Source organism: Strigops habroptila, chromosome 5, assembly GCF_004027225.2.
Source record: "Strigops habroptila isolate Jane chromosome 5, bStrHab1.2.pri, whole genome shotgun sequence".
Classification (NCBI taxonomy): domain Eukaryota; kingdom Metazoa; phylum Chordata; class Aves; order Psittaciformes; family Psittacidae; genus Strigops; species Strigops habroptila.
Window position 1 is genome coordinate 2,895,697 of NC_044281.2, and position 14,114 is coordinate 2,909,810.

At 43.2% G+C, this 14,114-nt stretch overlaps 1 protein-coding gene across 1 annotated transcript in view; it reads left to right on the forward strand.

The window, feature by feature from the left end:
• Positions 1-1,528: 1,528 nt before the first annotated feature.
• Positions 1,529-14,114, forward strand: part of ADARB1 (adenosine deaminase RNA specific B1) — a 42,726-nt gene continuing 30,140 nt past the window's right edge. Inside the window, 2 exon segments of the mRNA XM_030487183.1 lie at positions 1,529-1,663; positions 9,226-9,300. Of these exon segments, the coding sequence (XP_030343043.1) occupies positions 9,273-9,300 (28 nt within the window). The 5' untranslated portion in view covers positions 1,529-1,663; positions 9,226-9,272.

Here is a 14,114-nt window from a genome sequence, read left to right on the forward strand (position 1 = left end):
AGCTCCACGTCCCTCTTGTGCTGTTGCCCCAGAGCTGGATCAGGACTGCAGGGGGGATCCCCCAAAGCGCAGCAGGATCTGCTAGTGTATAGACTTAAAATATTTTGTCAGATCCCTTCTTCTCTAACTTGATCAAACCAGTTTTAGACACGCTTTATGCATCCATCAGTTTGTATCGTCCGAGGCTGTGCTGTGTAACTTAAGTATAGTGGAAGTTTTCGTAGGGTGCCAGCACCCTCTTGTGGGCAGTGTCACGGCAGAGGATTTTTGTCTTCTCAAGGTGCAAATACCCAAATCCTTTACAGGTGCAGGTGGTGTCCCCGCTCTGATCAACTGTGACACTCTGTGTTTCTTTGGAGGTTGTAGCCGCTTGACTGAAACAGACTGTTCCTTTGGAAACAGCTTCTGAGATTTACTGGACCAGTTTAGAACAGTGTGATCTTCACAGTGATGAAGTCACATATTTTCTTATAACTAGGAGGTTATCTATAAAAATAAAGCCATCTGGTCCTGTTGGAACAGCTGGGCAATTTATGTGTATCCGTGGAAATAAAAGACAGTTTCTTGTATCATTAGTCCTTCCCGTTATCCTGTATCCTTCTTACCCTGTATCTGCCATTTCTTTCCCACCCCACTGCTGGTAGTCAAGGAATCTTCCAGTTTTGCCGTCACTGATGCCAGTAGGATCAAAAACCTGATGTTTGAAAAGGGGGTTGTAGTGGAAGGTGGTGTTTTTCTGCAGGATGCGTTGCCTGTGATAACACAGAAGTTGATTTTAGTCTTAAACTGTTATTTGCCACAGTTTTTGCTGACCCTTTCTGCTAGAAGGTGCAGAGATTGCACATGGTGTTCTACTCAACAGCTGCTTGTACCTGTGGGATGTTTCTCCTGGCCCCAAGCATCTTCAGTCTTGATTATTTTGTGTTTATTACTGTTTATTTTTCCAATCAGGAGTGTCCAGAATTGTTTCTCCCCCTCCCTTTGCTGGGGTCACAGGGAAGTTGGCTCTGGGGCTGTGTATTTTCATTATGTACTATTTATTCTTACAGAATCAGCAATTTGTCCCTTTTAAGGTTTGAATTGCTATTTGTAATGCACTTAAATCTGGAAAAGAAACAAATCCTGTGTTTCCTCTTTTCCCAGGTTGCAGGATCAGCATGTGTCTCTAACAGTTAAAAAGGTAAGTAAAGGTCTTTGCGAATGTATCACGAGATTCTTTGTGTTCTGACTGCTGCATTCAGATCAGAACTTGGAGCAGGGGATTCATCTGAATGCATTTAAAGAGTTCTTTTTAACTTTATTACGTATATGTAACTGTTGTGTTTGTCACTGAATCCCTTCAGTGTATCAGTCCAGTTTGAAAATAGAGAAAATACTGTTAAAATAGCTCACTCCATCTGAAGTACCTGTTACAAAACATGACTTCCCCTTCTGCCTGCAGATTGGCCCCAATAAAACTTCATAATAAATCTACATTACAAACCAGTTTACTGTAGAATAAAACTGCAAACATTGTGAGTTATTTCTAGTTTGGAGCTGGGCTTTACACTCGGTCAAGGGAGCAAGAGGTGTAAAATCAATTCGTTATGTCCTGTGACAGTAGATGGTGCTGTTGGAGTGGATTGCACCACCCGAGGAGCTGACCTGCAAGCTGAGGCACATGGCACGGGGGCTCTTGGGGTTCTTGGTGCACAGCCAGCAGCTTTGTGTTTTGAGGTTTGCTGCGCTGAGCAAATGCTGAGGCTGTAATTAGCCTATAAAAGTCGTAGTGGTTGCTGTAGTTTAGATTCAGTATTGCTGCAGTACACAAAACTTGAAGGAATCATAGAATCATAGGCTGCTTTTTTGCTTTCTGCAAGTCGTGCTGTTTGCTCCAAGGAGCAAAATGAATTCCCATTCTCCCAAGGAATGTTTTCCTCCTTTTCCTATCTATTAATGGTGCTTTTCCTTCAAGGCCATGTAGATGTAGATATCTCACCCTCCACGTAATCCACATTATTATAGCAGCCTTCCAGTATCTGAAGGGGGCTACAAGGATGCTGGGGAGGGACTCTTCATTAGGGGCTGTGGTGATAGGACAAGGGGTAATGGGTTCAAACTGAAACAGGGGAAGTTCAGGTTGGATATAAGGAAGAAGTTCTTTACTGTGAGGGTGGTGAGGTGCTGGAATGGGTTGCCCAAGGAAGTTGTGAATGCTCCATCCCTGGCGGTGTTCAAGGCCAGATTGGACAGAGCCTTGGGTGACATGGTCTAGTGTGAGGTGTCCTTGCCCATGGCAGGGGGGTTGGAACTAGATGATCTTAAGGTCCTTTCCAACCCTAACTATTCTATGATTCTATTATAATATCACATTATCCCATAATGTCACATGTTACTTTTTTGTTTATAAAAAGGCTGAAAAATGCCACAGTTAATGTTGGCATTGGGAAGTCTCTTGTTCAGACCAAACATACAAACCCTCATCTGGAAAACGTGTGACTTAAACATTGCTTTTTAAGATTTGCATGGGTTTGTATTCCTGGTCCTCAGGCAGTGCCTGAAACACATACCTAAGAACAGGAGGAAAAATTACCATGGTTGCTGAAGGCAGTTTGGTTTCATGCATTGGGATGTGCTAACTTTTCCTTACTCACATCTCTCTTTGTTTCTGAGATATGCATAAGGCTGAAGCCACACTGAAGAGTTGCCCTCCTGTTTTAATAACAAGGTAAAGAGGAATTTGCCTTTCCACACTGAGTAGTGAGGATGCCTTTGCTACTGTCCTTCTAAGAAAACTGCCCTTCCTTCTCCCTTTCACTTACTGAAGGGTTAATTGTCACATGTGCCTCTTGCGGTGGGTAGGGATGAGCTGCAGCTTTCATTCATCAGAGCATCCTGTGCTTGGAGCAACTGGCCTCAGCTGGGTGAAGGGATCTCAAGGCAACACAGGGGCATTTTGGGGGTAGACCTCTGCCTTGTGAGGGGTGCTGGTGGTGTCTGCAGGGCTGGTCATGGCATCTCCTTTAGCCGTGGCGCTTGGCATGGGGACCCTCTCCAGCGCGCTCCGGCAGCGCTGCAAACGCAGGAGGAGGAGACGAGCGGAGCGGAAAGGTAGAGTTTGAATTGCTGTGTGCTCAAAACAGGGTATGGACGGGGGGTGGGTTGTAAATGTAGGTGTTTTCAGGGGAGGTTTGAACCTTTCATTGCTAAGTGCAACTTTAGTGTTTTCAGTTTGGATTTATAAGAAGTATTTTGAACAGGATCCTTCAACATCTCTCAACATTTCCTTTTATTAGCTTTCAGAGTTTGGAAGGAGAGCACTTTTTACCATATATGAAACATAACTAAAGCTGCAGCTTTTCTGACTTTTATTCTCTTCTGAGTTTTGGCTCATCTGTCAGGCTATATTTTTTTTCATATATGCCGTTCTCTGTTAACATAAAACATTGGGTAGTTGCTAAATTTTCCTTTCAAGGTAATCTAGTTTTTCCATAACGATGCGGATAAACCATGACTGCTGTTAAGAGCCTTTTACAACTTTTTTCTTGCATTGAATACACAGAATATTCAAACAAAGGAAACTCAACTTTTATCTCTCCTTGTCCTCATGTAGCACATCCTTTCTACAGCCAACATTTAGTTAAAAATCTTTCAAGTAGTCTCTTGGGGAAATAAAACACTATTGTAGTCTAAATGTTACGGAGTGTGGTGCTGTGCAGAATCCCTTGGCTTCAGTGAGAAGGTTTAGCCATCAGATGGACTTTGATTTGTCGCTCCATGTTAAAAAATTCCCTCTACTACACCAGCGTAGAACAGTTGAAACCTGAGAGACATTGAGGTGCTGGAGCGGGGCCAGAGAAGGGCACCGGAGCTGGTGCAGGGCCTGGAGCACAAGTGTGATGAGGAACAGCTGAGGGACCTGGGGGGTTTAGTCTGGAGAAGAGAAGGCTCAGGGGGGACCTTCTCGCTCTCTGCAACTGCCTGACAGGAGGATGGAGCCAGGAGGGGGCTGGTCTCTGCTCCCAAGGAACAAGGGATGGGACAAGAGGAAACGGCCTCAAGATGCCCCAGGGCAGGTTTAGATGGAGCTGAGGAACAATTCCTTCCCCAAAGGGTGCTCAGGCATTGGAACAGGCTGCCCAGGGCAGGGCTGGAGTCACTGTCCCTGCAAGTGCTCACACACCGTGTAGCCGAGGCCCTCAGTGCCATGGGTTAGTGGTGGCCTTGGCAGTGCTGGGGAACGGTTGGACTTGATGATCTTAAAGGTCTTTTCCAACCTGGTTGATTCTATGATTTTGGAACTATACCTGGGAGAAAACAGTTCATGCAGCCAAGGAGCAGACTTTCTGCACAGTCCTATTCTACGTACAACATGTACTGTACATGCACTGACATAAATTAGTTAACTAATATGTATGTCAGTTATGCATTATTGTTGCTTTTCAATGCTCTCTACATCTCTGAGCAGCAAGGAAGCTTTTTCCTTTATTCCTACATTGTTTTTAAACAAAAGGTTTTCTCAGAGAGTGTCACTCTCGTTGTGTCACTTCTCCCACAGCAGGTTTGTAGGAACAAAACTTGAGATTTTACTGAGACCTGCTGTCCTAGGCAAGTGCATGGCTTCAGTGGAGTCTTTTGGAAGCTGTCCTTGCTCAGATGCCACCAACAATTACCCAGCCTCGATGCTGGAGCAGTGTGGAGCCTTCGTGCCTGTAGGACCTGAGAGGTTTCTGGATGTCTGTTGCTAAATGGATTATTTAGAGGCAGCAGTTGAGTTTATTACTGCAGTTTTGCTGCGTTATTGCTCGCATGGGAGTTTGGAAGGTCAAAGTAGTCAAAAATGCTGTTCTTCAAAGTTTGCTCTTCAAACAACTGAATTATTAATGATTTCAAAAATAATCACCCGTATGAAGACAGGCTGAAAAAGTTATTTAGCCTGGAGAATAGAAGCTGTGTGGAGACTCAGAGCAGCTTCCAGTTTGTGAAGGGGGCCTGCAAGGATGCAGAGGGGGACTCTTCATCAGGCGCTGTAGTGATAAGACAAGGGGTGATGGGTTCAAACTGAAACAGGGGAAGTTCAGGTTAGATCTTAGGCAGAAGCTCTTCCCTGTGAGGGTGCTGAGGCGCTGGCACAGACTTTTCCCAGAGAAGCTGTGGCTGCCCCATCCCTGGCAGTGTTCAAGGCCAGGTTGGACACAGGGGCTTGGAGCAACCTGCTCTAGTGGAAGGTGTCCCTGCCCGTGGCAGGGGTTGGGACTGGACAAGCTTAAAGGTCCCTTCCAACACAAACCAGTCTGGGATTCTATGTCTTGGCAAGAGAAGAAACTTTTCTGTAGTGAGCAGCCTGGGTTCAGAGTTGTCTACCCTCACTTTCTGGAAGCATCCATGGGACCTATTTTATATGGAAAGGCTTTTATTTTTTATTTATTTTTTTTTTTTAACTACCTGTAGCTCTGGACCACATTGGGAGCAAGTTTGGAAGAGTAATCTCCTAATCAATATGTATACAAAAAGTGCTGATAAGTTCTCTGCCCCAGTCAAGTCCTGTGTTCTACACGTTACATGTACTGTTTGGATGCTCTTTGCTAGGAAAAGTAGATGTTATTTGGACTTAATGAGTAAGTATATTCAATTCACTCATTTCACAGTTGAAGGGGATGATTTTTAGAAGTTAGTTGTAATGGAAATCAGTGGGGTGGTACTTCTCTAAAATGCACACAGCTGTCTTGCTGTAGTGATGTGCTTGGAATAGAGAGTCATAGCGAAAGACACACAGTTTCCCAGGATACCTTCCGACTTCTGTTGCTCTGAGAGACTTCAGGTCTACTTTACATCTTGCTTTAGGCATCAAAGTCAAATCCTAGCTGTGGTAGGGCAGTTTTAGAGTAGGATCAGTTGAGCAGCTGTTTGCCAAGCAAAGGGAGGAGTCTCTGGATGCTTGTGGAGCACATGCACCAGGAGCCTGTATCTGTTAGTATACTAAAATATTATATATGTGTTACTAGTTCTTTTTCTAGTTCTTCCTTGCCTGGGCAGGTGGTTATGTCTGCAGTGGGAACGCATGTTGTTGAGTTGAAATGTGATGGGATCACATAGGTGGCACAGTCCAACCCTTCCTGCTCCATGCAGGGTGAGTTTTGGTGCTTTAGACCACAACATCTAAGAACCAAAGCACTGGAAAGTATGGGCTTACTAGCCTGGGGTCTGTGCTAGGTGTCTCCTGCAAGAGAGCAGGTCAGCAAGCAGAGCAACACAGGAGTTGATGGGCTGTTGCAGTGCTGGGTGCTGGAGGAAGGTGCTGAGCACCGCTGACTGTTCTCAAGTGTAGTTCTTTATAAGGAAAGGATTGGGAAAAATGTGTTGATTCATTATACACCAAGAATAAATTTAGATTCACTCTTAAGCACATATGGTTAAACTGTAAAAGGACACATCATTAAGAAATGTGGTCAGACAGCTTAGTGCTGTTTGGCTGCATCGTTTACTACTCTCGCATCACATCTCTTACATACCTTATAGCTCTTCTGTCAACTGTCCTTCTGGGCTGTCTGTTAACTGATGCTCACAAATCTGTTTAGCACATTTATTTAAGTTAATAATAATAAAAAGTATAAATTCTGCCTCATATAAGCTACAGTTAATGCCACCAACAGTCTGCATTAACTCACACAGATATTGATGCAACTGGCATTCATGTTTACTTATGCCTTTATCTTTTTTATGCTTTTCCTTTACTTTATGCTGGAGAAGCAGGATGGTCAGATGCAGTGGTGGTGCTGAGCCCCAACTCATCACACAGCTCCTCAGGAGGGTTTCTCTCTGGGGTAGCTGGGCACTGTTCCTGTGTTTCCCCTCAGCACCTCTGTAGTAATTCAGAATTGTCCAAGCCTTCTGCCCATGAGCACAGTGGTGCTGCAGGAGGAACTGGAGCCAGTTTGATGTGGTAAATAAAGTGACAATTATTTACAAGCCCTGTTGATTACAATCAGCTCATTTCCTCTTGTTACACCGGAGTTGTGCTGAAGCTATACAGTGCTAATGTGGCAATGCAGCTCTAGTAGTTCAGTAAGAAAAAGGTTTTTTTATACTGTGCTGCAGAAATAGTCACCAAGGCTAAAACGGATGGGAAGATGAAGCCAGGTGTGAGCCTACCTTACAACAGCCCATTAATTTATCCTGAACTCACAAGCTTGGCAAACAAAACATCTTTTGGAATACAGTATTTTTAGAAGCATCCCACCTTTTTTTCACACATACTTGCAGTGCTTGCTTTTTAAACAATACGTATGCTTTGGTTTCAATGAATAGTTAAAAAGATTCTTATTTATCATTTTGGTTTTGTTGTCTTTGCTAATCAGTTGAAGGGAAAGTGTATTAAGTCTTCATACTTGCTTCAGTTGTGTGTTTTAAACCTCAAATGTGGTTAGTAAGTACATACAGTGTAGGTGGTGGACAGTATATGGTAGTAGCAGGGGTTATTTGCAAACAAGTGAGCATCCCTTTTCCAAATTCATCACTGTGTACAACAGGCTGGTAACACTAGAGAGATGTTGGAGTTTGATTCTGGTTCCAAAATGCCTTGTTGGTCCATGCCTGGTTGCCATGAAATATGCGTTATCAGGATGCAATAAAATCCCAGTGCTTTCATGAAAATACATAAACTTTGGGTTTTGTAGGCCACAACAGAAGTCACCTTTTTGTAGGCACCATTTTTATACCTTTTTGGCACAGCTGTTGACTGATGGTGATGTCTGAGCTGTGCATCTACACAGAATAGGTGTTGCTGCTTCTGTTTCTGTAGAGAAATGTTTCCTCTTCATTGCTACACCAAAGTGTTTATAATGCTGTCCATGATACATGTAATAATCTGGTGGATCATAGTATTAGTATACCCAAAGTCATAGACTTACTGATAGTATGAGTTAATTAGGATCAGAATCAGCTTTCTCTATGGGAATAGGAAAGCAAATTTAAGCAGCTTTTATAGAGCAAGTGGAAGTAGCCTGTTTAGCAAAAGTTCTGCTCGAATTTTTAATCTCTTTAAGGAGAAAAAGTTGATTTGCCTTTCCCCTCTCCATCTGCTTTAGCCAGGACAGTGGCCATGGGTGAGAGAGATGCCCAAGCTAGTGCTGCTGCAGTGGAGCCATGGCACACTTTGGCTTTAAAAATTGATGTATTCAAGAAAAAATTGAATGGATTGTAACATTTGAAGTATTTCCAGGTGTGATGGGGACCTGAATCAGACAGGGTTGTGATCCTGTCCATCTTTCCTTGGGCTGTTGCACTGACTAGTGGCATAGGTACTCCTGCACGTATTGTGCTCGTGTTCAGAGCATGCACTAGCACAATGGCTCAGACCTTCTCAAGTGATGTCTTCTTTCCAAAGTCTGTTGCTTCCCAGCTGGGACTGGGAAAATCTCAACAACTCGGTGTCTCTGGCTCTTTACTTGTGTAGTACTCCACAAAAAGCAAAGTAAGATGCATCCTGTCCTCCTTTCCTCCCATATCCTCTCTGAGAGCAGTTGTCTTCAAGCTGTAGGTGTTTCTGTTGACTTCTTCTGGAAAATAACTCTCTTCCTTTCCCAGTTCTCTCACTCATCCCTTCTTCCTCGGTAAGGATTTCTGTTGTTCATCAGTTATTGCTGGCACTCGGGTACTTGGCATTGATGTACCAGCCCCAGTGACAGCGATGGGTTGTACCCATCTAGGGACTGGTGGTACTGCAAGATAAGCAATAAAATACACACTTTGCTTGCTATGGGGCCTCATCTTTCAGTCATTGATGATCATCTTGGTTTTGGGAGGGATCTTGGCTCAGGATTTAACCAAACCAGACATTCATCAGTTTGGTGCTGGATAAGAAACTGCATCTACAGTGGCTTGACTGAATTGTCTGCGTGGTGACCTGCAGAGTGGATTTGATGTTAATTTTGAGTTTAAAAACCCCCCAAACAAACAGTAGTGAGATAAAGTAGTTTACATACTCTTTCAGATCAAAAATGTTGCAGTTCCTCACACAAACCTCCAAATTCTTGCAAACCTGGTGAAATTTGCCATTCTGCAGAGTGCACTTCAGCTACAGAAGTAGGCACTTTGGGGAAATACTGTGTGAAAAGTGAACAAAACACATGGGCAGCCCATAGCAAAGCCAGTGCCCAGGCTGCTGCTTTTAGGAGAGATTTAATACTTTTTTACATTGTATTGTTGGTACCTTAAAGCTTAATTATCCCACTCTCTGTTTTCCAGACAGAAGCAGTCTCCGCCAGCCAAGAAACCAGCAAAAGTATTTCACAATGGATATAGACGATGAAGAAAACATGAGTAAGATGTGTTTATTTGCACAGTAATCACCTATGTAATCATATCTGAAGGTGGCTTTTTCTCCTGAGCACAGGGATGATTGTGAAGAGATTTGGGAAGCACAAATTTACTTCGTATGTTTTAAACCATGTATAGAAGAGTGAATCAGAGCTTTTGCATTTGGTGTGTTTTAAATGCACATGGTGCTAGTCTGATTAGACCTTGTATCTCATATTTTTCTTCCAACAACTGACTAATTAAAGAAAATACTTCCCTGGTTTGAACCAGCAATGAAGAAGAGAGGGAGAATCCCAGTAGTGCCAATGCTGACAGTGAGGGACCAGTCAGAAGGGAGGAGTGAGATGAAAGAGATGGAGTTTAAGTGTATAAAATAAATGAGGGGAAGCAGAAATGGAGGAAGGAAAAGCAAAAGGAGGAGCTAGGAGACCTTGCATGGCTGATTATTCTTATTCAATACTTGTTGTTCCAGCCCTGAATCATTGAAGTGCATTTAAGCACAGAAGTACTCAAATACAGTGATCATCTTGGTGCATACACTAGCAAAGTACTGCTAATGGTACCGTGGTATAATTAAGATAACCTGTGGAGAAAAGTGTTCTCACTAAAACATACAAATTTTGAACTCTTATTGGCTTTTTAACTCTCTTTTTTGGTGAATGAGAGAAATGTTCCATTGCTACCATGCTGACATGTTGTGCCTGACTGTAAAAATATGAACAAATGTGCTCCTTTTTTCCCTAAGTGACCATGGCTAAACAGTGCATCACTGACAAAGCCCAGCAGTGTAGGAGACTTTGGAGCAGAAGAGTTGTAGTTCAGGCTGAAGGAGTTACAGAACATTTTTATAGGGAGATAAATGAGTTAGATTATTGTGTTTAAAAAAAAAAAACCAAAGCCAAAAATTAAATATCATCACCCCAAACCCTGGAACTCTTCTGTTGACTAGAAAGCATCTTCTTTTCTTTGAGTGAAACGGTGAACTGAACTGGAAGGTGTTTGCTAACACTTTCTTTTCCTTAGTATAAAAAAAATTACTTCAGATGGATGCTTTCTAAAAGTGGTCTCCGTAAGGAGGATTTCATAAAATGCAAGGGATGTAATTGAATAATTCACGTAAGAGATTTTTTTAAATATAAAACATCCTCTTATCTCAATAAGAAGTATATCTGAGCATGAATAAAAGCTGCCTTCCTAAGCTGGAGAAAATAACATTTTGGAGTGGCCTCCAAAGCTCACTTTGCAGGAGCATTCTGTAAGCAAAATACTCAATTTTTGTCTGCTTCTGGGTTGGTTTTTTTGGTGTGTGTTAGTGCATCCCTATGGGAAAGCATTCACTGAACCTTTTGTCTTATCAGGAGCCTGGCCCCATGGAATTGTAGGTTTGGGACATGCATTTGTATAACCGCTGTTGTCTCCCAGAAATATGTTTTGAGTTGTCATCTGTGCTGTGGTTTTGAAAGGAAGCTACAGATACCAATGGCTACTTGGATGAGCCCAGTTAACAGAAGGTGCAAGAAGACCTTCCTGCATCTCTGTGCCCACACAAACATCATGAATTTGAAATGTTAAATCATCAGATTTGCGGGGGAGAAACCAAAGGTGAAATTACTGAGTTCTTCACCTTGATTTGTGCAGAGATCTCTTAAAAAAAATTTAATCTTTCTGTATGTTTATATCTCTTAAGATTAAGAATTTTTATCAAAAGTTGCCTATTAATTTTTTATTATTTTATGTAACTCCTGTTTGGGGAAGTATCTTACAGGAGAGGAAAGTGGGCATAGGCAGTATTTCTAGCCTGCAGTTGCATAAATAGAATTGCTCTGCAGAATCCAGAATTAGCTGAAATCTTGGTTCAGCTAAAATGTAAGACAGTGATGACCTCCCTGCAGTCCTGATCCAGCTCTGGGGCAACAGCACAAGAGGGACGTGGAGCTGTTGGAGCGAGGCCAGAGGAGGCCACAGAGATGCTGTGAGGGCTGGAGCAGCTCTGCTCTGGAGCCAGGCTGAGAGAGCTGGGCTGGGGCAGCCTGGAGAAGAGAAGGCTCCTGAAGGGGAGACCTTAGAGCAGCTCCAGTGCCTAAAGGGGCTCCAGGAAACCTGGAGAGGGGCTTTGGACAAGGGCCTGTAGGGACAGGCCAAGGGGAATGGCTTGAACCTGCCAGAGGGGAGATTGAGATGAGCTCTTAGGCAAAAGCTCTTCCCTGTGAGGGTGCTGAGGCGCTGGCACAGACTTTTCCCAGAGAAGCTGTGGCTGCCCCATCCCTGGCAGTGTTCAAGGCCAGGTTGGACACAGGGGCTTGGAGCAACCTGCTCTAGTGGAAGGTGTCCCTGCCCGTGGCAGGGGGTTGGGACTGGGTGAGCTTTAAGGTCCCTTCCAAAGCAAACCGTTCTATTATTCCATGATTCTACATTAATATCCTAGAGAAAAAGCTGTGTGTCAGACTTCAGTTTTTAAGGTCTTCCTCCTTTATCCTTTGAACATAAGAGAAGATGTTACAAGAGATTTGGAAAGACGTTTTTTTAAGAATGCTTTGATTTGGTTCTCTGTTGCTTTGCATGGCTAGCATGTCTGCAGCACTCTGAACACCCCAGGAACTTGTGCCAGAAGCCATCTGTATATGATCTCAGTGTCAAATCACTAGAAATAACTGTTTTGCCAGGTGTAAATTCATGCTGTGGCCTATCCTTATGGATTATTACAGGCAAGGAGCAGTGGGGCACTTTGCAGGACATTTGGGCCACTAGCATGTGGCTGGCCTGACCTTTCTCTTTGATCATTTTCCCCCTTTTCCTAAAAAGATGCTTAGAAGAGATCACATGGGTTTTTTTCTGCCTGTTGTTTATGCAAAAATGACTTGATTTGGAATTTCCCCAGGGCAGTAAATGAGAGCAGCAGTATAACGGGTAGGTAGAAACATCTTTCAGTTCAGAGTAATCTCCGTTTAATTAAGCGTGCTCCAGATCAGACAAAGCAGGGAGAGTGTTGTCTCTCAGCAAGCAGGTAAGTTCCCCGATGAATAAATCATCTTAATTAGATGTAGTTTTTAATTACAGGGGATAAAGCCAGAAATAACCCAATGCACTCAAGACGTAAGATTTTATTCTTTAGTGGCATGAAAACTTCCTGTGCCTCTTCCCTTCTTGAAAGGCTCTCAGGTTTGTCAGCCTCTCAAACAAGACTTTAGGGTCAAAACAACTTTACTTCCACTGAAGTTGTTGTCCTGTGATCCTGTCGGCTATGAGTTTTACTAAGGCTTCTTCCCCAGACATTAGTCAAAGCTGCCAACTGCTTTGAGTGACTAGAAAATAAGCCAGTCTTATGAAAAATGTCTTATTCTTCGATCGGGGTAGTATTAATGTTTAAGAAAACAGGATCAAGGGTTTATATGTGTATTAATGCTACAAAGCAGTGAATACACAGCAGCCACAGTGGGCCTCAAAGGGCTCTCTAAAGCATTCACTCCTTGAAAACTTCCTTAAAGACTGGGAAACACATAGACTTGACAGTATATTTCAAATCTAGAATTAGGCTGCTTTTAAACCTGGTTTAGGGTATTTTAGGAGAATCCACCTAACGTTTCTGAGGCCAGATGTATGATGTTAACATATGGTCGCTTGTCAACCCCAATAAAAGTGTAAGGTAAAAGGAAAAAAGATAAGAACAGAGATATTATATATTTTATGATTCAGATGGTAATTTCTTTTCTCCTTCGAGCTCTCTCCTATGCTTTATCCTTTCCATGAGTGTTTTAACATTCTCATTTCTTGTTTTCCTGCCTTATTTTAGCTGTGATGCTGGCAGCACAAAGCTTAACACTGGTCTCCAAATCAGACCAATAGACTTCAAAATGATCTAAACTGGTTTTTAGAACATGTATGGAGTGGTGGTCTACGTCTGCCATGACCTCTGCTTTATAGCAAACTAATTTTGCTCCTTTTGAGAACTAATGCTCTCAGCTTGAGCTATGATGGGATCCTGAAACAGCCAGAGCTTTCAGGGGATGAAGATGCCCTCCCCCATTCTCCTTGCAATGAGTAAGAGACTCCCCAAAGTCTTATGGTCTCTAAACCAGCATATTACCACAATGAAGAAGACGACAGAATAGAGCATGAAGAGTAAGATACAGAGCATCCAGCAGTAGGTCTACTGAGAAGAGGATGAACTTGGGACAAGGCCTGCGGTGTAGAGGAGGGATGACAAGGTTGGAGACTTCTGTAAAATCATGTGCAGGATGGGTTATTTAGTATTAGAATGATCAAACTGACAGAACAGCAAAGAAAACCCAGTGGATGCATTAAGTGAGACTAGCAGGTTGGGGTTCAAAGCTAGCCATGGGAGATACTTTCATGCAATATGTAGTGCATTGCCCATGATACTGTGAATACCAAGGGTTTCATGGGGTCTTGAGAAGTAGGTAGACAAATCTCTGGGGGAGAAAACCTCATTTATGGCTCGCTGCCTTGCTCTCTGAGACAACCCAGAGCTGTGGCTTGTCCTGGGGAAGGGCTGCTGTGGCCTTGCTCTGCTTCGATAGCCTCTCTTGGGGTTTGCTAGTGGCCCTGTCACAGGTGAGGATGAGCTAATAGGGTTGTTCTTAACTTCTTTAATAAGGTGAGATGTCTGGGGAAGGGAGAGCTGCTTTTGGACAGCAGGGAGAGGCTGGGCTGGAGGAGTTACTCCATGTCTGAATATGGACAAGATTAAACAAGATGACTTCTCTGACTTTAACATGTGGTGATAGCTAATCTGTTTTGACTAATCTGTCAGATCTTCTCCAGCCCTCACCGCTGGTGGGCAAGACAGGCTAAAGAAA